At 34.5% G+C, this 24,482-nt stretch overlaps 3 protein-coding genes across 4 annotated transcripts; 2 read left to right on the forward strand and 1 right to left on the reverse strand.

Annotated features, from left to right (window-relative positions):
- Positions 1-3,169: 3,169 nt before the first annotated feature.
- On the forward strand, positions 3,170-4,123 carry LOC129940612 (aprataxin-like protein). 2 transcript variants are annotated; one of them, XM_056049000.1, is made up of 4 exons: positions 3,170-3,323; positions 3,388-3,556; positions 3,610-3,835; positions 3,893-4,123. In XM_056049000.1, exons 2-4 carry the CDS (start codon positions 3,395-3,397, stop codon positions 4,063-4,065), a joined length of 561 nt encoding a protein of 186 aa, XP_055904975.1. In that variant the 5' UTR covers positions 3,170-3,323; positions 3,388-3,394; the 3' UTR covers positions 4,066-4,123. The 2 variants fall into 2 exon arrangements, with proteins under 2 accessions (XP_055904975.1, XP_055904976.1); XM_056049001.1 differs by having other exon boundaries at positions 3,191-3,323; positions 3,393-3,556.
- Positions 4,124-4,977: 854 nt separating this feature from the next.
- Positions 4,978-5,871, reverse strand: LOC129943196 (MICOS complex subunit Mic10-like). Its single transcript, XM_056052479.1, has 2 exons — positions 5,652-5,871; positions 4,978-5,397 (listed from the first exon to the last, which is right to left on the reverse strand). The coding sequence occupies exons 1-2, from the start codon at positions 5,740-5,742 to the stop codon at positions 5,261-5,263; spliced, it is 228 nt and encodes a 75-aa protein (XP_055908454.1). The 5' UTR covers positions 5,743-5,871; the 3' UTR covers positions 4,978-5,260.
- A 1,017-nt stretch (positions 5,872-6,888) lies between these two features.
- On the forward strand, positions 6,889-22,824 carry LOC129943195 (eIF-2-alpha kinase activator GCN1). Its single transcript, XM_056052478.1, has 4 exons — positions 6,889-6,934; positions 7,044-7,146; positions 14,138-15,108; positions 15,526-22,824. The coding sequence occupies exons 1-4, from the start codon at positions 6,920-6,922 to the stop codon at positions 22,423-22,425; spliced, it is 7,989 nt and encodes a 2,662-aa protein (XP_055908453.1). The 5' UTR covers positions 6,889-6,919; the 3' UTR covers positions 22,426-22,824.
- The last annotated feature ends 1,658 nt before the right edge of the window (positions 22,825-24,482 follow it).

Consider the following 24,482-nt stretch of genomic DNA (forward strand, 5'->3'; position numbering starts at 1 on the left):
TGAATATATAGTTTTTTCTCAATTAATTCGTTCATTTACAACTCTAATGGGGGTTTCCATGCCCAAAATAAATCAATTTTTTATTGATATAGATCTGTCAAAATACAAATTTCCCCTCTTTTTGAATTCGATGGGGCAAGATAAATTGATTTATTTTTGATAATCTACAGACTAAATTTTTCGGCAGATTTAACACTCTTTGTTAAGCTGGGAGTTTGACAGCTATTCCGCACTCTATAGCACGTACACAAATACAATTATGTGTTGTTTGCTAAAGGTTTCCAATTGTGTTAACAGAAAGTTATTTATTGGAAGATACAAAAATGTCAACCGATGTTTACCAAAAAATTGTATAATATTTGGATAAAATCAAACAACCGTACAAAAACGGACAATTTGCACTTGATATAAATTGAGCATGTTCAGGCAACATAAAGGACTTGGAAGTTAGGCAAGTTTCTAGTATCTGATTGGCCAGCTGCCAAAAAATTACTTCCATTTAAGGCAACTTTAATGGAAAGTTGCCTGGAAAGTAAGTCAAGAAAAATCTCCCTAACTATCAAGTCAAGTCTACTTCTATCAAAATGACAGTTGATAATGTTTTTTCATTCAACTGAAATTTGGGGTGTCATTCCGTAATTTCCGAAACGATAATCGTCAAAACGATTATCATTAACGATATCGTCAATAATTTGGTTCACGTAACTTTATCACTATCGTCTCGTTCAATCGTTTTCAGTATAAGTTCGTTGAGTATATTCCAAATGTCAAAATGAACTCAACGAAAGATAATGCTTGTTCAATAGCTTGAAAATGTTATTAAACTTGGTTTTTCTCTATGGGAAATTTTGAAAATTTGCAAAAAACGTATTGTTAATAAACATACCAATTATTTTGTGATGTTTGTTGTTTTTGTCACTTTTTGTTTTTGTGTTTTCATTTGTTGCTGACGAAGATAAAACAATAATGTGAAAATGTGTGTTCAATGTCTTATACTTTTGTAAATCAGCTGCAATAATAAACCCAATTTGGTCAAAGGGAAGGAAGTGAAGACTTAATTTTATCCACAGGGAACATAACTTGGCTTCAAAAATATTTAATGTTTCCAAAACTAATTTGGATTAGTGCTTTGTGCAAGAGCGATACTAAAATCGTTGCCTGTCGAATAAACCAATGTTCCTCCCCCAAAGTTTCAATAGTTACAACAAATTTTAATATTGAATTTATATACATTTATATGTAGAACAACAACCGCCTGGCAAATTTATCGTTTATAATATCATTATATAGTCCTCTTTTGCAATTTCAAAACTACAATAATTGTTCTATTTATTTAACAACAATTAAGAGAGATTACTAATGTTTTGTATATAAAAAAATGCGTAACCGAATTCATTGTATTTTTTTGAGTTTTTATTTTCATTTTGTAACAAAACTAAACTACACCGAAACTTTTTTGCTTCCATTTGCTTAGTTCTCAATGGAAATTTATAGCAGACGATACCTACTTAGCTATCGTGCAAACGCTATCGTTTGGACGATATCACTTTGACGATTATCGTCTTACGTGAAGTGAGACTATCGTCGAAACGATATCGTCGAACGATTATCGTTTTACGGAATGACCCCCCTGAACTTTATTATTCTATGACGTATTTCTTTTCTGCACAACTTTATTTAATGCTTTCTGGAAAAGAAATAAGTAACAAAATCGTGATGGCCTTGTAGCTTGCCTGAGGAAAGTTCTATAGACAACAATGATTTTGGTAGTTTTTGTAATATGAAATGAACTTGAAATAGAGGTTTGTGAAGTAAAGTTCTGAATTTGAAATATGTGACGCTTAAACAACTAACTTGTTGCCTTGCTCAAAATGTACGTTCCAAGAATGAAGTTAACTGCAAATGAAGCCCCTTATGTTGTCTGAACCTGCCCATTGCCTTGCAATCAAGGCAACTTTATTGGAAAGTTATCCAAGAATTAATGTTATTATGTATGTATTTATGTTTTGAAATCAACACATTTTATTGCATACTTTTAGTATGTTAAAAGAAAATCTATGTTTGCATAATTTGAGCGACAAAATGATTCAAATACTGAAAATAGAACTTTTTTCTTGCTTAATTGAGGTGGCCCCGGGACGGATCTGGTCCTCAGCCAATATGCGTCTCCAGCCAGTTGAGTCTCCGTCTATGTAAACGGGATGGGAAGAGTAGTCACTTTGGAATTTAAATACTTTTTTGACTATAGGCACATCAGGTCACTGCGGATGTGCCTATAGTCTGTCCGTGTATGTTTTCTTACTTTTTCTCATTCCTTGGCCTGATCTGTGTCTTTGTCTGAAGGCGGGGTTGAGTTTCGTGGGCAAGATCCCCCCCCGTCCGACGAGATGACGCCGTGCACCGCAAGCAGGCCACGTCCCCTGGAGCTCGACAATCCCACCTAACCTTTTCCAAGTCTTCTTATCTCTTTTTCCTACCTCATCCCTATTCTACCCTTCAACTTCAACCACTTCCTTACCTTCTCTAGCCCCACAACAGGATGGTAAAAAGAGTTACCTCTGACATATTCTTTCTCACTTCCGGTTTCGACGTATATCATCCTTACTCTACTTTTCTGCACTATGCTGATGTAGAGGCATATAAAATTAAACGTGACTGATGGGGTTTTCCATGGGTAATATAAATCAATTTATTCTTGATCTATCATATCTGCATATCTGGATTTTTTGGCAGATTTACCCTTCTTTGCACCAAACTAATACAACTTTTAAAAAATATTTAAAAATTTGACAGCTTAAACGCACTCGTACACGAAGTTACACTAAGCCCGGTATTACACAGCTTTTATTTACAAATAAACTCACAAAATCCCTTACAAACTTAATTAAATTAGATTATACCAAATAAAGATAACGAAACATAAAACTAAAGCGTTTTAAGATCACATCACATGTGTTGGTACACAGAGCGAGCTACAAATATATAAATAAAAGATATCTGTCAAAATATTGCACAGGCTTTAACATCCAAAAAGTCTTCGTGTAATAATGTGCGCATCACCGAATGAAACTTCAAAACAAAATAGCTGATTAATGCGCATTAAATACATGCGTTGTAGACCAATAAAATGACAAAAAATAAAAATCAATTCCAATCGTGTTGCATATGCCACAAAAAAAATTAATAAAGGGAATCTGAATTTACCCATGGAAAACCATATTATAATGTACGACATTAGCGCTCATCTAGAACTGTAGTTTTTTAAACTAAAACCTAACCTACAATCTAAAATAATTGAAAAGAGTAAACAAATCAAGAAAGAGGTAAGGAATCAATCTTCAATATTATCCTCATCACCTAAAAAATAATATTTTATTTTTATTTTAGGTTAGCAATGGCCAAAAGTTATTGGTCAACAGGATTAATTAAAACACTAAATGATCCGAACAACCATATAATATCAAATGAAGTTGGTGTTGTTATTAAAGACAAATTCCCAAAAGCCATGCACCACTATTTGGCTTTGCCCAAGGAAGATATCCCAAGTATTTTCCATGTAAGTTAATCTTAAATAAATAATTACAATAATATAATCTTCCGAAAATATAGTTAAAACCTTCACATTTAGATCTTCTCTCCGAGCTCTATTTTTTATCACTCAACGTAATTGAAGTAAAAAACCTGCAAAAAGAGAACTTCAAGTTTGGATTTCATGCTCAACCCAGCATGCAGAGACTGCATTTGCATGTGATTAGTAAGGACTTCGTTTCACCTTGTTTAAAAACAAAAAAACATTGGAACAGCTTTAACACCAAACTGTTTTTGCCATTCGACGGTAATAATTTATTTTGTTGTTCGACGTCATGAAAATTCACGTAAATTTATTTTACAGAACTGGTTAAAGATTTAAAAGAGAATGGTGGAATTTTGAAAATGGACAAAGACTATCTCAAGGAATTGGAACTCACAGAACTTATATGCAACCAATGCAACCACAAAACAAAAACTGTGCCTGATCTCAAGAAGCATTTATTGACGCATTTAAAGAATAATAAAATACAGTAATTTTAAGTAGAAATAATAGTAAAATGTTTAATAAATTATATCTGAACGATTGATTTAATTAATTTTTTAAATTTAAATAAATCATTCGTATCTTTTTATTCTAAATTTAACAATAGAATTGGTAAAGAACAATTTGAGTGGAACTTTAATGTTCAAGTATAGGAATAAAGTTAATCAACAATTTTTATTTTAAAACAAGGATTTGTTTATTCACAAAGCTGCTGCAGAGGCCTGTTATTTTGCTCAAAAAGAAGGCACAGCGCACAGTGTAGACTGTAGGTGCTGCCTTGAAGATGTTCTTGCTTAATGCCATTTTTCTTTTTAAACAATTGGTTTAGTTCAACTGATCCGATAAATAGAGTCCAAGTGAATTCAATACCCTTATGTATTCTGATGACTTTTTCACTAACGCTACATTAATAGTATCCATAATCGCAGTTCAAAAAAGATATAAGCCTCTACATACCCTTTCCAATTCTATAAGAAAACGGGCATTCGAATTAAAGATTCGTTCGTTGACTTTAATTGGCAGCTCAAGTACAAACAAACTCAAGCCATGTGCGGGTTCATTTGCCCTTTATCATTGCTAAGAAAAAGCATGGGATTACGCCAGAAAACGAAGAAAGCAAATCCTTGGACCTTTCATCTGCTTTTGAGTGAACATAGCATAAGTTATTAATTACTCCATTAATTTATTTTAAAATCAAACAATTCAAATTACATACTTCGTTATGAAGAACTAAATATGAACTCCAATGTTAATAGATATTAAAAAGCAGCTATAAAGAGAAAGGTCGTGGTTCGAATGATATCATTACCATCCTACGAAAGGTTTAAATTTTTGTAAAATGTACCTACCAGTTATTGATTCAAACATACAAAACTTATTTTAAAAAATAGGACACTTTTAACTTATTTTAACATTAAAATTTGGTTTATATTTTCTCGTTTTCTCTTCACAAATTGCATACACAAATTTTGAAAAACCACACGATAACTGAAGAAATATGTTTGATTTAAAATGCCAAATATTATCTACAAATTTCTCGTTTTCTTCCGAATGGAAATCAAACAAAAATTATGTACTTGCGGTTTTCAAAACCATTTTCGCTTATTTAATTTCGGCTTTCAAAAATAAAATCTATAGAAATAATAAATGAACTCTGTGGTTTTTGTTTTTGACCATGAATAACAATTAGATGTCTGAATTTAAGTCACGTTCACATGTCCTGTAGGCCACCCCTATTCCAAATCCGGTACCCATAATCGCAGGCCAGGATCGCCTCTTGAAAAAGAGTAAAGAAAACACCGTGCCAAGGGCCAATCCTCCAGCTGAAATTAATTAAAAAATCTTATTCACACGCGTTTTCAATGAATCTAAAAGGATGATTTATATCAAGAAGCTATTTAGACTTGTTGGTTTAAATAACCTCTTTTTAAAACTGTTTTATAAATTTATAGAATTAAAAGTTAATAATGATATTAACATGCGTAGCATATGTATACTTTTGTATATACACATATACTAGTTAAATAAAATAAATTATGTAATGTGAATCAATTAATCAGTTGTCTGCATTGCATACCTGCTTTGATCAGCGTGTCCGTCACACAGCGATCTAATTTTTTACCAAATTCATCTTCAGAGAAAGTGGGTTTAGCCTTATTTTCTGACATTTTAACTGATTTTTATTTAATTAATAATTTTTGTTAGAAGTTAATGAAATAAAGCTAAAAATTTTGTATTCACTAATAGTAATAAGCCCCGAAGTGACGTTTGGCACTTTGGCAGACAGTGATCGAAAAATGTTTTAAAATGACATTTTTGTCGATGACGTTATTCACCATGATAGAAAGAAAACGTTCATAGATAAAGTTTTTTCGAGTGGTGGAATTTTAATTTTTTCATTACTGAAATTTGAAATATAAGGTTTACGCTTATTGAAATGTCTAAAATGAATATGTTAATAGAAATATAAAATAAGTTTCAAATTACACAACACAATTACTTGTAAGATTTCTTTTAAGTGATTCTGCTTGATCTACTAGAATCTGTTCTCAATGTCAACGGTGCTTATATTTAGTTTCCGTTTAAAAGCTACTTTAACTTTCAACTTAGTCTTCTTTAATATCACAATGGGCCATTAAACTGGATTGAGTGCGTACGAATCCATCATGGACAGCCACTTAAACCTAGTCTCCTTTCACACTAATTGCTATTTTTGAAGCATTTTGAATTGTCAAACTGTTAAAAATAAATAATAACGAATAAAATGGAACACTGCGTGATGCAAAAATAGAAATGGTTGGGTTTTATAGGAGGTCCGTATATTTAAAGCCGATTTTTACTCATTGAGGGATATATTTGTATGTATTTCCTTATGTTACTGTAGTAACATCTCTATTCCTACAGATACAAAATATTTAAAATTATTTTGTACACACAAAAATGCTAAATAATAATTTTATTTTTTCTTTGTCCTTAGTTGCACAAATTTACTAGTGGAATAATTCGTTCGTGTATTCCTTATTTTAAAGCACAGGGTTGTTTAACGTGGTAAGTTACATTTCGATTCTATAGTAATTTTAAGCTTGGATCTATGAAAACCTCAAGACGCCGGCTTTTGACACTTCCAAAAGTGAGAAAAAACATAAACAAATCACTATACTTTTATTCTTTGCTCCTCCACAGAACCCGGCTGATAAAACGAGATAACATACAAACTGCATAAAAATAAAAACATTCTACATCTGTCTTTTTCTTATACCTGTTTCTACTTTCTACACCCTTCTTGCTCATTTAACAATTTTGATTAAGTTTGTCACGTCAAAAGTTTCATGCACTTTAAAAAATATGGCAGATGCTGAGGTTAATTTAAGCTTAATTTTATTTTAAATAATAAATTCTATGAAATTCAATAAAATTTCTGTATTTTAGGGTTTATGTTATCTACTAAAAGTGAAATTCTATTTTACAGTTGTCCAAAGCCCTTCGCGATTTACCTAATCGTGTACTCAATGTCCCAGTCGAAGAGAGGCATGTGCTGTTTCAAAATGTTTCAGGAGTTTTAACAAATTCGGGTAAGTTACAATTTATTTCATCATTGAATGAAAAAGTAACAATCTTAAATAACAAAATAGAGTTATCTGTGAAATAGTGGCTTCAATTTATTGCTCACATTGAAATATATTTCCGACGTCTGGGTCAATCAATATTTTTGCTTGCTTTGTTGCTTGGGAGCCAATAGGTTGGTTTTATGTTATACGAAATTATTTGTTGGTTAAGACTATACTTGTAACATCATATTGTTCCTGAAGCTGAAAAATGTTTAAGCAAAAACAAATGTTTTTTGTTGTTATCTAGATTGTTTTCTTGAATTTGTGGTTCATCTAAGAAGGTTAATTCCATTTATTTGAGTACAAAATTACTGTTCAGGGGTGTTTTTTTATGAATACTCTTCCCTTGAATAGTGAAATAATTAGGTCCTCTAAGAATGGAGCCAACGCATGCCCATTCAATAAAAACGGTTTTGTGCATTACAAAAACCTAAAATTCTCTCTTTTGTATCCTTAATCTTAACTTACACTAAAGAAAAATAAAGATAGGGTCTATGGTAAAACGGCTAAAATTTAATGCTAGTCGTATAAGCAATAATAATATTCATTACTGTAGTTGGGCTCTTATGATATCTATTTTAAATACTATTTGATTTTTAATTTGTTTAGATAGCTTAATTTTTAAACAAAGTAGTAAAAGTAAAAAGAATCAGAAATTTCCAACAATTGGTACAAAATTACTTTAATAAAATAAAGATTCTCAGAAGTTTCCCAATGTTGTCGCATGGCGACAACCAACGGAGAATTAGCACCTTGTCTATGCATCAACAGTTGCCGCCACTTCTTTTTACACCATTCCAATATTAATAAGCCAACAGGACCTTACTGAACTGAAGCATACAACAACCATAGGCGCCCCAAACCAACCCACCAGACTTTGCATGGAGCCATCGCCCCGACTTGTCTTAAATGGAAGAAGAGATTTTCGTTGTGGGGGAAGAAGGGGGACACGCCCAAGAATAAACATTGGGAAATAAACCTCTCGTCACTCAAATGACTATGCTGATTAAGACCTTCAAATAATTTCGGTCTACAGCATGGGACCTTACGCATAGGTTTTCCTCTAGAGTTCACATTGCACTTAGTGTGACCGTAACAAGACCAATTTTCAGCTCACTTATCTAACCTAGGATGATGGAGAATATATGGTCGGGCATTAAAAGTGGTACCCGTGGCATGATGGTTAGTGCGTTGGACTGTCATGCGAGAGCTCTTGGGTTCGATCCTTGTCTGTGCCACCTAAAATTTTATTCATGGGTACTGCCTCTTGTGAGGAATTGACAAATTCTCGAAGAGTAAGTCTTTTCATTAAAAACTGCTTTCTCAAATTAGCCGGTCAGATTCGGCATATAAACTGTAGGTCTCCTCCATCCCTGCAATTACTCGCGCACAGGAATGGTTGAGTTTTATAAGTCACTAGGCCCTGGTTCTCCACCGATTGTTGTGTCACCAAATTTATTTATTTAAGTAATTTCATAAATAAAAATATACATATATACGGAATAGAAGAGTTAATAATTAATTAAAGTGTTAATCTGCGACCCTAGACCAAGGCTTTGTCAGAAGATATGCAAGAATTGTTATATTTTTCCTTAAGTTAAGCAATTCGACTGCATACCATTTCTATATTAGTTAATGCATGCAATTCACATGTCGAAAAATACCAGGGAAGATTAAACATCATTTTCAAAATTTAATTTTGCGATATTTGTAACCTGCGAATATAACTGATTGCACAATTGACCCATGGTGGTAAGCCATTAAAACATTATTGCCTGAAATATAGCTTTGTAAATCAAAAGTTTATTTTCTTAACTCAATTTAGATTTTCGATTGCAGAAGATTTCAAGAAGATGCCTATACAGTTAATAGAGATCATTGAGCTTGGCTAGAAACGGGATTTTCTTTTTCTAGTAAAATGATGGCCTGAGTCTTGGAAGCATTAATCTTTATTTTCCAATCAACAATATAGTTTTGAAATATATTCAATGCAGATTGCAAATTAAATCCAATAATGAAAGCAATTGAATCTTCGAATATACACGCATCGTCAGCGAAAATAGCTGTCTCGTAGTTTGGCAGTCTAGGAAAGTCATGAGTGAATACAGTGTAAAGAATTGGGCCCATAACAGAACCAGCTGATGGACACCTGCCACACAAGCAAACATGTCAGATACAAAATTGTTCACCAAACAAAATCAAACAGAATCAAATGCCTTTTCTACAACAAGCAATGTCATACCTTTACTTTTTCCAATACAAACCTTTACTTAATAAACAGTGCCTAAAACCAAACTGTTCAGGGGTAAAATATTATGTCTCTCAATAAAGTTCTTAATTTTTTTTAAATTATTTTTTCAAAGAACTTGCTTAAGGAGCTTAGTAAACTTATTGGTCTCTAGTTAACCGGCATAGTTGCAATTTTTCCAGGTTTTAAAAAAGGAATAATTTTAGCAACCTTCCATTCGCTTGGAAAATACACAAGCCGAAGATGATTGTAAATGATTGTATGATTGTAAAAATCTAAATCCTGATCTGGGAAGATGTTTTAAGTACACGTTTTTCAGTTTGTCAAAATCCACTGATTAGTCAATTATAACTAGATATATGTATATTATTATTAGCAGCAGTAGTGTTAATCAAATTAGTTGAGTTTGAAACTAGAGATTCAACAGAAATATTACCTGCAGTGCTGCTAGCTAACAATTGATTATTACAAAATTTTTCAGCCAGTGCATTTGTCGTTTCAGTGTAAGTAATCCGAAAGTATTTTCTTACCATTGTAGGATTGTCATGCCAGTGGTCTTGGGTTCGATCTCAGCCTGTGCAACCTAAAGTTTTATTCACGGGTACTGCCTCTTGCAAGGAATTGGCAAATTCTACAAGAGTAATTCATGTCATGAAAAAGTGCTTTCTCAAATTATCCGTTCAGATTCGGCATATAAACTGTAGGTACCTTTCATTTCTGACAACATTACTTGCACACAGGAATGGTTGAGAGTTGTAAGTCACTAGGCCCTGGGTCTTTATCCTGGAATCTTGTACTCCGCGTATGGTAGCATGATGTTTTGTTTATTTTTTTGTTACTCACGCCATAATAAGAAAATGAGCTCCAGATCCACTTTAGTAAGAAGAAAAGGCTCTAGTCAATACGTTGAACGTTGTGTAAAGTTTAAAACGAAATACACACAAAAAACATAAGCTTAAAGTCAGTATAAGATCGTTCACTTCTCTTATGTTGTAACTAAAATGTCCAAACAAAATCCATAAGCTTGTTAGCTTACTTGAAAATATAAAAAAGTTTCATAAATTGTGAAATTTTGCAAGAAATTTACTGTTGCCGAACATATCAACAATTTTGAGGTTGCTTACGATAAAGTCATAATTTCAAAACGTATGTTATTAGTGTCTGATATTATGGTAATTTGTTAAATATAATTATAACATCCTTTCCTGACCAATGGGTATAAACGCAATTTCGTCTATTTGTAACTCATGATAACAATATTCTTTACTGTTTGATAGAACCATTGTTTTATTTACGATTATTGTCTGTCAAGTTTATTGTTTCCAGAATCATTAAAAAGCTTTCTTTTGAAATTCAAAAACCTTGAAACAAATCTATATTTTTTTAACAGCCTTATTATGAGTATCAATTTGATAGTCGATAATTTCTATCAATTATTTGATAAGTTGGTATTATGGGTTTCAACTGGTAATTTGGGCCGATTGTGAATACTTATCAAAAGTTCATTGCAAATTAATTTAATTTACTTTGTATTGTAAAGTATTTGTTGTTTTTTTGGCCACTAAAGGAAAAATTCTTTGTGCAAAAATGTAGATGCTTTTATAAAAAAAAAATTACTTTGTTTCTTTATGTGGTATTTATGTATTTAAGAGCAGAATAGTAAGCAACATTTCCTACGCTCAAGTTTTATCAACCAATGCAAAAATGAAAGAAAAGTAACTTATTACATGTGTTCATACAAATCCATTGGGTTGAAAGAATCACGTAATGCTCTGCGTATTTTGAGTTGCTGACTTGCGTTAACTTCATCCTAATGGCTGAATCACAAAAACGCTTCAGCTTAGGCTTCGTCTGCGTTACGGTGGGCCTGCTTCGAGGTAGCTTTGAATGACATTTCTATTATTTCATTCCTCCGAAGAGCAAATATTTTGTTTGTTGACATTTTTTTACTGCGTTGAGTTGTCAGACAAAGCAAATGTTCAGATAATTGAACTAGAGATTCCGTTTGCAGTCACATTACGTTGTTTTTCTTACGATTGTCAAACGAAACGTGAGGTTGTGAGGTTGTTGCTGAAGCGTGTTTTTGATTCAGCCATAACTCCCTTCAAAAAACAATTCCGTCGAAGTCATAATACCTTAGTTTTGTTTGCCTTTGAAAATCCTGAAATATAAGGTTTTTGTTTGCATGCAATAATATTTTTAATATAATTATTTTTCTAAATTAAAAAGTATTGCAGACGTATAAAACTGGAATTTGTGGTTGATATGAAAATTGATATGTAACTGTTTTTTTGATATCTGTAATACCAAGAATGGTAAAAAACATCATTTACAATAATGATAAAATTCAAAGTTCATCAACAAAGTTGATAGTTGATAGCCACAATACCAAAGCATCAATAATATTGTTATGTATGAAGTATCTATTTGTTATTTGATAGCTATAATAGGGCTATAAATTTGAGTTTTCATTTTCACTTCGAAATTATTGCCGAAAGGTTACGGTCGTTTCAAGGAATTCCTTTTTTTAATTTGTTTTAAGTATGTAAATAAGAAATTTTTACCAATGTATTAGATTAGATTAGATTAGATTAGATTAGATTAAACATTTTATTTCTTAAAATCCAAATAAAAACAATAAGATGAAAAGAAATATGTGACAAAAATATTTTTATAAAAAATAGAGTTATTGCCACTCTAAGAAAAAATTTTACATTTATTAATTAAAATGGGTGGGGTGACCCTTAAAAGAAATTTTAAAAAAGAAAGTTAAAATATCATACATTTATGTAATGCATACAGAAATTAAATTAAATTGAAGTTAAACATTTCAAGAAAACATCAGGTAGATCCATTTACAAAAAATTCAATACTTTCATTATCAAGACTAAGGAGCCAATATTTAACTTGTTTAATAAATAACAAATGAGAAGTTTGCATCCTGATAGAATGGGGGAGTCTATTAAATATCCGACATGAGGAAACATTATAAAAATTTCTAAAAGCGGATGTTCGATATACCGGTATAGAAACTTGGTTTAAAAAATTTCCACGTAAAATATAATTATCAATTATTCTAAAATTAAGATTACCTGATCTCTTAAAGAAAATTTTTAGAACTTTATAACAATACAAATGTCTCACTGAAAGAATTTTCAAATCTCTAAAAAGTGGAAAACTAGGGTACAGGCGAGGCTTACCACATATTTTCTTCAGAACACTTTTTTGCAAAACTAATAAAGGTTGTATTTTGTTATAATATGAACCTCCCCAACAAGAAATTCCATATTCTAGTTTCGAATGAAAAATGCCATAATAAATTTTAAGTAGCAGTTTGGAAGAGCAAACTTTACGCAAAAAGAAGAAGTTTCTAAGAGTGCACCGAAAATATTGTCTAAGATTCTCTGTGTGGTTATAAAAACTCATTCTAGAATCAATTATTAATCCCAAATACTTGAATTCATTAACTATTTCTAATTTGAAGCATTTATCACTACAGCTCATGGAATCCGTAAATGTTGTGGAAGTAACCATAGGATTACAGGTGCAGTTAAAAAGCTTGAATTTTGGACACTCAGTAGCGTGGAAAAAGAGATCAGCATTAACAATCTTTCTGCCAGACAAACTGAAAAACATTATCTTGGTTTTAGAACTTATTATCAATTTGTGCTCTGCAAACCAGATTCTTAACAAGCTGAGATCCCAATTTATATCCGATATAAGATTCAGACAACTATCTGTACCATACGAAAAACCAACATCATCTGCAAAGGCTGTAAGAGAACCCTTAAAAGGCAAACTGAATAAAGAATATAAGTGGAATCGACTTAGATTCTTTAGTTATATAAAACCACAATCAACCAAATTAATAAATAGCTATCATAAAATGTGTTTGTTATTTAAAAATAACAATATTGATAAAGTTGTTTGTTATGTGTATTTGACCAATTATTTTATTTATATATAAGATATTTTGTTTGGCTCTTTTGTTCTTTTTGTTTTTAGAATACAAATAAAAAACTTATTTCATTCTTTCCCAACGTTTCGTAAATGTTGCTTACTTCTTCAGGGGTGTCTTTATTCAATATTTTACATTAAATCACATTAATTCTATTAATTTTACTCCCATTCCTGCATCCTTCCAACGACGGCTCTGACACAAAATTAAAAATAAATTAACAAAAAGAATATGAAATAAAATATAGACATAAACAAGAAAAACTATCAAATTAAACAGAATTGACACTTACATATATCACAGAATGTTCGCAGGTACTTTTTTGATTATAATGCTAAAGCATAGCTTTGTTTTATATTGTCGATGTCTTCTTTTGTGATACGTAAGCTTTCCAAAGTGAGACGTGTGTTTAATTGCCTCTCCCTGTTCAGTTCTTTTACCCTTTGGATATTGATAAAGTTACCAGACGCTTACAATTTCTAAGCAAAAGAAAAATTATGAAAAATATTATAAAGGATTTAATTTGAAATTTTGTATTAAGATATCTTATTGAGACCAAGTGTTTGTCAAGTCAACTATTTCATTAATTTTTTTTAATATATTGATTTTAATAACAATGAAGCAATCAACTTTATAAACACCAATGGCTGTAGCAATAAAGGAAGAGTTAACCTTTTTAAAAATTACTTAAAAATATTTTTTATAAGTTTATTCCAGTGTCTTATTTTTGTTATTTTTGTTTATTGCAGGAATAAACTCAACAATTATCCGAGGAATTTGTAAAGTAATTGGAACGACTTTAGTTAAGTACAAGGATCCGCCTTCGCAGCTGCTGGTTCGTAATTTGATTGTGGATCTCTTAAAAGTCCATTCCGATTTGGCTTTTGAGCATTTAAATGGAGTATTTAAGACCCTAGTTACTAAGGAGCTTATTAGTGCACCACCAGCAAAGGCGGCAAAAGCTGCAGTCATTGCTTTGGGATGGACAGCATTAGTTCTGAAAAACGCTGACCCGAAGTCCAATGCTACTAAAACAGAGCTGCCAAAACTGCTTGAGTATCAGTCGCTATTATATCAAATGACTTTACTTTCAGTTAACATAAGAGTAACTGAATTATCAGATAAGATACTCTTTGATCTATGGTCGGAAAATGATGAACTGTTCGATAAAAATCTGAAGTTTTTCCTCGAAAAAGAACCTGCTAGTAATGTTATCGTATTTCTCATGCTACTTACAAGATATCGAGAGCAACGACACGATGACAAAGATTTTATGCAAAAGCATAAAAATAAAATGATGGATCATTTTGTTAAAGGAATAATTACTGTTAAAGTAAAGCCCAATCTCAATTTTATTATTGCATGTCGTCCTCTTTTGAAATCTGTGAAAAAAGATGAATTTGAAGCAGTTATTTATCCTGCATTGCAAAGATCAATGTTGAGAAGTCCAGAAATCGTTCTTCAAGGAGTTGGAATAATTGTTCAAGAAATAGATTTAGAATTTAGTGAATATGCCGTAAATTTAGGAAAACCACTGATGCAAAATCTTTATTCTAAAGATGACAATGCTCGTTTGGAATCGGTAGAGTCATTGAAACTATTGGCAAGGAAGTGCTCAAAGGTCAAGGCCATTGAAGACATGCTGAAGAACATGTTTGCCATATTGAATGGCGCTGATGGAAAAATCACTGTAGCTGAATACCGTATGAACATATTGCAGGTAAGCGTGTTCTTGAAATAACTACCTTCTAGAATTTATTCGTATATATAGAAGAAAAACCCGCTATACTTCAATATGTAAGAATTATACCGGAACTTAACATAACCTCCTAAAAAATGAATCCTCAAAAAAAAGTTTAAGAGGGTGTGGTCCATACATTTTATTTTAATCCGTAGCCCTTAGATTCAAATTAATTAAAAAATCTAAAACAACTTTCCACCATTTTTGGATTATAGTCCCCATCATTCATATTTTCGGGGATTCAACTTATTCCACAAAATTCGAAACAAAAATTAATACTTTCCGTTTTAGAGTTCTAGATCTTTTTTTCGTAATTTTTAGATTATAAATCAAAAAGTGTATTGTTTATAATTTATGTTTGTATTATATGTTAACATATTTTTTTTTTTAATTTAGGGGGCAGGAAATTTGAGCTTCAACAATATTCCACAGAATGTGATCAACCCAATCATGGATACGGTTACTGAGCTCTTTGGCAAAGCACTAGAAAGTGAAATACAAGAGAAAGTTCTTTGCCATACATTGGAAATGTTTAGCCTCTGGGCCATTAATTTCAGTGGAGAATTACCAAAAAGGGTCACTGATATCTTTAAAAAAGGACTTGAACTTAAATCCACCACACAATCTGTGAGAGTTGCCTATTTGCAATGGCTTTTGGCTGCCCTTCATAACAGCAAACTAAGTAAAGATGTTGATTTCACACCACTACTTTTGAAAGCTGTCGAAAAAGCAAATCAAAATCCTACCCAGATTCCAGTAGTAGCTGAAGCCGTATGCGCTACATGTCTTATTTTGAAAAATGACCCAGTTGTTGGTGATTCAAAATTAAATTCTTTCTGGAATGTAGTTTTGGATATGCAGAAACAGGTTTTCCTTTCTGATCGTTTTCTTGCTTCGGCACCTAGCGACACATTATGTTACATTACACTTATGGCTGAAAAACTTCTGACCGAACATTTTAGTAAGATCAAGGGTCCTGCTGATCCACTTTATAAGGCTATTGTTTATAGCATAACATCGACATCGGCGAAAGTAAGAAACTATTGCTTGGACGTTATACCAAAGATCTTAAGGCATGCGGACGGAGTAACTTATGCTAAATTGATTTTGGCCGAATTAAAGAACTACATCGAAAATGCTAAAATTCAATATGATGGAGAATCTGGTGAGGAAGCTAATTCCATTCCATCTTATGCATTTGTCGATGCTATTCAAAAACTATGCGAATTTGAAAACATTTCTTGTGCAGACAGTCAAGTTCTAGCAACGCAACTGCTGTTGTGCTGCCATCATTCTGCAGTCACTTCAAATGATCCTGAACTTTGGGAGAATATCCTTAAGTTTAATTTTGAATTAGATCCAAAGTCATTTATTTCGTTGAATGTGAAGCAAATAAACGATATACTAATCGATGATTTCAAGGCTAACAAGATGTATGAAAATGCTGTTGCGTCCATTACTCGCTTGAGCCCTGATGTTGTGTTGCCAATACTTATAAGTAAAGTCACTTCGGATCTTAACGATGCTAATATGTCAAATGTTACCGACGATGAGTATTTTACGTATTTAACACCTGATGGAGAACTTTACGACAAGAGTGTGATTCCAAACAACGATGATATTTATGCCACAGCTGGCCTCAAGCGTGAGAATAAAGTATACAGCTACAAAGAGCAGTTAGAGGAACTCCAACTTCGTCGTGAAATCGAAGAAAAACGGCAAAAGGAAGGTAAAGCTAAACCACCGCAGCTGACTGCAAAACAACAAGAAGCCATCAAAAATCAAACGGAAAAAGAGAAAGCTATCAAAGAAAGATTACGCGTTTTGAACTCCAAATTAACAAAGATGGTTTCAATTTTGCATGCAGCATGCAATGGCAATGGTAAGCAAGTATCGCTTCATTTCTCTAAGTTGCTCGGTTCAATTTTGAGAGTTTTACAATCACCATTAGCTGCTGCTCCCCTCACAGAACTCTATTTCAACCTAAGGTTGACATGTTTTGAAAACGACCAACAAGATCTGTGTAATTCGATTGCAATTGCCACCTTACGTTTATCTAAGCCACATTGTGATCTCAAAGATGACTGGACAAAGCAGGAACTTAATGAAGTTGTTGAGGAAACTCTTAAAAAACTTAACAAAGCTACCGTTGCACAAATAAATGAAGTCTGTATGGAAGATATGGACGATGAAAATCCTCTATTAAACGCAACAGCTTTTTGTTACGCTTTTGAGTTTCTAAAGAGAGCATTGGTTACTAAGCTAATATCTAAGAACGAAGACCTTCTCTTGATGGGCATTAAGATCATTGAAAAACATGCCCAGATCAGAGGTGACACTGTGAATGGTGAACTGTCTGACTATAGACATCCAAAGTTCATGCCACGACTAGAAATGTTCCGTCTATTACTGCAATTAATAAGCACTCATCGAGGTCGTACACAAACTCAGGCAGTAGCAGCATTGTTGGAAGTGGCATCCACCAGCAGCGGAGAAGATTTCTGCGCCTCAGCTGGAAAGGAAGAGATTGATTTGTTTCTGTCTGCCCTTCAAAGTTCATTGGAGGCATCAAGGGATGTTGCTTTACGAGCACTGTCTATCATGGTTAAGGCTTTACCAACAGTTGAGCAAAACTATGACTTAAATCTTCGAATTACTCGTCGTTTTTGGGTAGCAAAATATGACATGTCTGAGGAGAATCGAGTGTTAGCTAATGAACTGTGGGAGAAGGCCGAACTTGAACTTCCAAAAGTAATGTGTGAAGAACTAATGGGAGATGTTATTCATCCAGAATTTTGTATCCAAAAAGCCGCAGCTGCGGCATTTGTTCCAATCTTAAAAGAAGACCCAACACTTGTACAAAAGGTTTTATCGCAATTGCTAGCGATTTATCACGACAAGCTTACCATGATTCCTCCAAAATTGGATCAATTCAATAGAGAGATTGAACCTGCTATTGATCAATGGGGTCCGAGAAGAGGAGTGGCAATTGCTATATCGCAGATTGCGCAGTTTTTCACTCTGGATGACGTGAACAATGTTATGCAGTTCATGGTGTCGCATGGGCTTGGAGATCGAGAAGAAATCGTTCATAAGGAAATGTTAGCGGCTTCATTAACTATTGTTGATCTTCACGGTAAAGAAACTATCGTTGATCTGCTGCCAGTGTTTGAAGACTTCCTTGATAAGGCGCCCAAATCACAGAGCTTTGATAATATTCGCCAAGCTGTTGTGATTCTTATGGGATCTCTGGCGAGGCATTTAGATAAGGATGACAAGAGAATTGAACCGATCGTGAAACGTTTGCTAGCGGCGCTTTCAACTCCATCTCAGCAAGTGCAGGAAGCTGTTGCTAATTGTCTGCCGCATTTGATGCCATCTATTAAAGATGAAGCACCGATGATGGTGAAACGATTGCTCCAACAGTTGGTTAAGTCGGACAAATATGGTGAACGTCGTGGAGCTGCATATGGAATAGCAGGTATCGTTAAAGGACTGACAATACTTGCGCTCAAGCAGTTAGACATAATGTCGAAACTGACGACTTACATTCAAGAAAAGAAGAACTACAAGTCACGTGAAGGCGCCCTGTTTGCCTTTGAAGTGCTCTGTACAACTTTGGGGCGTTTGTTTGAGCCCTATATCGTTCATGTGTTGCCGCATTTGTTGCAATGCTTTGGTGATTCTTCACAGTATGTGCGACAAGCAGCTGATGATACTGCCAAGGTAGTCATGGGAAAATTATCGGCACATGGAGTTAAATTGGTCCTTCCGTCGTTGCTGGATGCTCTTGATGAAGATTCATGGCGTACAAAAACAGCATCAGTAGAGCTTCTTGGTGCGATGGCTTTCTGTGCTCCGAAACAACTTTCTTCTTGTCTACCCAGCATTGTGCCTAAATTAATTGAAGTTCTCGGGGATTCGCACACTAAAGTTCAAGAGGCTGGAGCTGATGCATTAAAAGTGATAGGTTCCGTCATCAAGAATCCCGAAATTCAGGCTATAGTCCCCGTGTTGTTGAAAGCGCTAGAAGATCCATCAAAGAACACATCAGTTTGCTTACATAGTTTACTTCAGACTAAGTTTGTCCATTTCATTGATGCTCCATCGTTAGCGTTGATTATGCCGGTCGTACAACGAGCTTTCATGGATCGTTCGACGGAAACAAGAAAAATGGCAGCTCAAATCATTGGCAATATGTATTCCTTGACTGATCAGAAGGATCTAACACCGTACTTGCCAAATATCATCCCCGGATTAAAGATGTCCCTACTTGATCCGGTGCCAGAGGTTCGTGCGGTATCAGCAAGAGCTTTGGGTGCCATGGTTCGAGGAATGGGCGAGTCGTCGTTTGAGGACCTTTTGCCATGGTTGATGCAGACGCTGACATCTGAATCGAGCAGTGTGGATAGAAGTGGAGCAGCTCAAGGTCTCTCAGAGGTTGTTGGTGGACTAGGTGTTGAGAAGCTTCATAAGCTGATGCCTGAAATAATTGCTACCGCAGAAAGAACAGACATTGCTCCACATGTAAAAGACGGCTACATAATGATGTTCATCTATATGCCAGGAGCATTCCCTAAAGAGTTCACCCCATATATTGGGCAGATCATTACACCAATTCTGAAGGCACTTGCCGATGAGAACGAATATGTACGTGACACTGCTTTAAAGGCGGGTCAGAGAATTGTTAATTTGTATGCTGAATCCGCTGTCACACTACTCTTGCCGGAACTAGAAAAGGGGCTTTTCGACGACAATTGGCGAATTCGTTTCAGCTCAGTTCAACTTCTAGGAGATTTGCTTTATCGTATATCTGGAGTATCTGGTAAAATGACCACAGAAACAGCAAGCGAAGATGATAACTTTGGAACGGAGCAGTCACATACCGCAATCATAAGATTCCTTGGAGCTGAACGTCGTAACAGAGTCCTAGCTGGACTATATATGGGTCGTAGTGATGTTTCATTAATGGTGCGACAAGCTGCTTTACACGTGTGGAAGGTTGTAGTTACGAATACACCTCGTACACTGCGTGAAATTCTTCCTACCCTATTCAGTCTTCTGTTGGGTTGTTTGGCAAGTACTAGTTATGATAAACGTCAAGTAGCAGCACGTACATTGGGTGATCTTGTAAGGAAATTAGGAGAACGAGTACTTCCTGAAATAATTCCTATTCTTGAGCGTGGTTTGAACTCTGATCAGGCTGATCAGCGACAAGGTGTGTGCATTGGACTGTCGGAGATTATGGCTTCCACCTCCAAGGATATGGTTTTAACTTTTGTCAACAGTCTAGTACCTACTGTCCGCAAGGCTTTATCAGATCCATTGCCTGAAGTACGTGAAGCGGCTGCTAAAACATTTGATTCCTTACATTCCACCGTTGGTTCTCGAGCCCTAGATGACATTCTGCCTTCCATGTTGGAAGGCCTTTCCGATCCAGATCCAGAGATAGCTGAAAATACCTTGGACGGTTTGCGACAAGTTATGTCAATAAAATCAAGAGTAGTTTTGCCATACTTAGTCCCTCAGCTTACAGCCCCGCCAGTTAATACTAAGGCTTTGTCAATTCTAGTTTCCGTTGCAGGCGATGCACTAACCAAATATCTACCAAAAATTCTCTCCGCACTATTACAAGCTTTGTCGAATGCGCAAGGAACGTCAGATGAAATGCAGGAGTTAGAATACTGCCAAGCTGTTATACTCTCGGTAAGTGATGAAGCTGGTATTCGGACCATCATGGATACTCTGATGACTTCTGCCAAATCAGAGAGCCTTCCCACACGAAAATCTGCTGCTAGTCTTCTTTCAGCTTTCTGCACTCATTCGCCCGGCGACTACTCTCAATATGTTCCCCAACTATTACGTTGCCTATTGCGGTTGTTGGCCGAGCAAGATAGAGATATTTTGCAGCGGTCATGGGATGCTCTCAATGCGGTCATTAAGGGTTTGGACTCAGCTCAACAAATTGCTCACGTATCAGATGTCCGTCAAGCTGTGAGGTTTGCCGCGAGTGACCTCAAAGGATCTGAACTACCTGGATTCTGTTTGCCAAAGGGTATTTCACCTCTTTTGCCAGTATTCCGCGAGGCTATTTTAAACGGTCTGCCTGAGGAGAAAGAAAACGCAGCTCAGGGCTTAGGAGAAATCATTGCTCTCACCAGTGCTCCGTCTTTGCAGCCATCTGTCGTACATATCACAGGACCTTTGATCCGTATTTTGGGTGACCGTTTCAACGCTAGTGTAAAAGCTGCAGTTCTCGAAACTCTGGCAATACTTCTTAACAAAGTGGGAGTTATGTTAAAGCAGTTCCTGCCACAACTACAAACAACATTCTTGAAGGCTCTGCACGATCAAAACAGAACAGTGCGAATGAAGGCTGGTCAAGCGTTGGCCGAACTGGTTGTAATTCATACTCGAGCTGATCCCCTCTTTACTGAAATGCACAATGGTTTGAAAAATACCGATGACTCTGGCATTCGTGAAACCATGTTACAAGCTTTACGTGGCATAATCACTCCAGCTGGTGAAAAAATGACTGAACCGCTTCGAAAACAGGTTTACGCTACTTTAATATCCATGTTGGGTTATCCGGAAGATGTAACGCGTAGTGCAGTTGGTGGGTGTCTTGGTGCTCTTTGCAAATATCTTTCGCCCGAGCAACTTGATGATGTTCTCAAGAATAATGTTTTGAACGATGACTGTGGTGATGACTGGGAGCTACGACATGGACGAACAGTGGTCCTTTTTGTAGCTCTTAAGGAAAGCGCCGCCACGATTTACACTCCAACCTACGAAACCAAGATAGCTAAAACAATAGTTTCAAGCATTGCGTCAGATAAGGTGACTATTGCGTGCAATGGCGTCCGAGCATCTGCATATCTCCTACAATACTGTATGAATGAGCATCTACCAGTACCACAAGCTATAGTCACACCATTCATCCGAGCTATGAATCACAATAGTAACGAAGTCAAGCAACTAGTAGCAAAAAGTTGCACACACTTGGCTAAAGTGGTAACACCAGAAAATACAACTCCTGAATTACTGAAACCACTCATCCCAATGTTGGTTAATGGTACCAAAGAAAAAAATGGTTACGTCAAATCAAACTCCGAAATCGCCCTCGTTGCTATCCTTCGATTGAGAGATGGTGAAGAAGTGTATCAGAAATGCATCCAACTACTTGAATCTGGTGCCCGTGATTCATTAAGTGAAGTTGTCAGTAAGGTATTGCGCAAAGTAATCATCCAACCAATTGGAAAAGAAGAAGAACTCGATGATACTTTACTATCTTGATTGCCAATACCGAAGAAAACTGTATCATCATATGTTGGTTATTGCAATCAACGCAAACAATTAACAATATCTATGATTTATCACACCAATTGCTTCTTTAACGTTTTGTTGTTTTTGCAAAATGAATGCTGTTATGTCTCCACTTTCGTCACGCTTGAATCATTTATAAATAAAATATCGCCCTACCCCACCATTAACACCACTACTCTAAATTGCTCTGTTATGAGTTTTGTACGAATGAGTTGGCTAACGAATCAAGTTTATAAATACGTCTACGGTTATATCAGTTACATTTTAAATAATTCTTCTTACTATATGTTTTATATGTACATTTTAGACTTCTGTTATTGTAATATTAATAATTTTACTTTAATATATGTCTTATATAAAATATGACAATTGCTGGTGTTTTCAATTACGAAAGTTTTAAATTTATGTTTTGCAGATATAGATGAAGAATAAATGGATTTATTTTACCCATGGAAAACCCAAATAGTATCCGATCGGAATGAAATTTTCTTTGAATTCTAAGAAATTCAAGAAATAGCACTTAAATTGTTCCCTATTCAACCCGTTCGGTGAACAATTTTTTTGGAGGCATAACCGATTTATGAGACATTTCTATCATTAAAATAAAAATATGTATGTATGTGCCTGAGAAATTTAAATGTGTAAATTTGGATTTCCGTCAAAAATTGATTTTTTCCGTGGCGCATGAAACATCTAAATCTAAAATAAATCAATTTGTTTTGTTCTATGGAATGCGATAACACTGGAATGGAGGTGACCCATGGCGTGCACCTCTGAGAATAGTTTCAAATGAAGGCTTACGTTCAGGTCAATCTATCTGCCAAATATTTTGAATTTCACCCCGGAGATTTTGTGATAGTTGGACCATAAGTTGTGCGTTGTCCTGGACTCCATAGAAAAATGAGGAATTACTTTTGTGTTTTGACAGATGTAGATAAAAAAAAACTGATTTATTTTATTCATGAAAACTCCATATGTTAAAATAAACCAAACACATTCACAATGAACTTTTGATAAGCATTCACAATCATTCTAAACTTATCAGTTGATCCCATAATAAATAAATAAATTGGGTGGCGCAACAGTCCGTTTGAGAACTAGGGCCTAATGACTGACAACTCTCAGCCATTCCCGTGTGCGAGAACTGTTGTCAGGGATGGAACACTAACTTTTTAAATAAATGATAGAAATTACCGAGCAAATTCATACTCATAGTAGGGTGTACTAGTTTTGAAATCTAAGGAAAACCCACACAAACCTTTAGAATTTCTTGACACCAAAATCCTAACAAAACAGTTGGCATTAAACACGACAGGATAGTATCAGAAACTCTTCTTATCATATTTCGAGGTAATATCTAATGAAAACAAACTAAAAATACAAGTTTTATGCATTCAGGGTCATTTGCTGGACCGTTTTCATTCCCCGAATTGTTTTGTTTTTATAATTTATTCAAAGAAAGCAGTTGACTGTAAATAAAGTCCCTTATGTTGTTTGAACCTTTAGTTGTGTTGTTCATGCAAGAACTACAAAAAAACATAATGAACTAAAAAACACCTCTCAGGTTTGCTACAATTCCATCTCGACCTGCATTTTGTATTTAAAAGAAATATTATTTTTCCTTTTTAAATTTGACAAAGAACCCTTTTACATAAAACATCAAATAGAATTGTCCAGAAAATTAATAAATCATTTAAGTCCCTTATGTCGCCTGAACCTGCAAAATGTACGTTCAAGGAAAGCAGTTGCTTGCAAATGAAGTCCATTATGTTGTCTGGGAGGTTATTATGAAAAACGATAATCGTTTTCAATATGGAGTATTTGTGAAATTGCAATTACGATAAACGATTGCAGGGAGCGTATATTTGTAAAATTGCGATTACTATTATTATTATTAAGTTAAATAATAAATATAATGGTGAAAAACATAAAAATAAGATATTTCTAATATTTAGGTCTTCAAAGAATGCTAAACAAATAGACTTGATGGAAGCTTGGAACTTGGAAGGTGTGGATCAATCTCATCC

Source organism: Eupeodes corollae, chromosome 1 (assembly GCF_945859685.1).
Source record: "Eupeodes corollae chromosome 1, idEupCoro1.1, whole genome shotgun sequence".
Taxonomy (NCBI): Eukaryota; Metazoa; Arthropoda; class Insecta; order Diptera; family Syrphidae; genus Eupeodes; species Eupeodes corollae.

Bases quoted from the DNA above. Each gene is read 5' to 3' on its own strand.
- LOC129940612 (XM_056049000.1), top strand. From the start codon at position 3,395: ATGGCCAAAAGTTATTGGTCAACAGGATTAATTAAAACACTAAATGAT. The intron at 3,557-3,609 runs GTAAGTTAATCT...CCGAAAATATAG, and splicing joins ATATCCCAAGTATTTTCCAT to TTAAAACCTTCACATTTAGA. The intron at 3,836-3,892 runs GTAATAATTTAT...TTTATTTTACAG, and splicing joins ACTGTTTTTGCCATTCGACG to AACTGGTTAAAGATTTAAAA.
- LOC129943196 (XM_056052479.1), bottom strand. From the start codon at position 5,742: ATGTCAGAAAATAAGGCTAAACCCACTTTCTCTGAAGATGAATTTGGT. The intron at 5,398-5,651 runs GTATGCAATGCA...AATTAATTTCAG, and splicing joins GGACACGCTGATCAAAGCAG to CTGGAGGATTGGCCCTTGGC.
- LOC129943195 (XM_056052478.1), top strand. The intron at 7,147-14,137 runs GTAAGTTACAAT...TGTTTATTGCAG, and splicing joins AGGAGTTTTAACAAATTCGG to GAATAAACTCAACAATTATC. The intron at 15,109-15,525 runs GTAAGCGTGTTC...TTTTTAATTTAG, and splicing joins ACCGTATGAACATATTGCAG to GGGGCAGGAAATTTGAGCTT.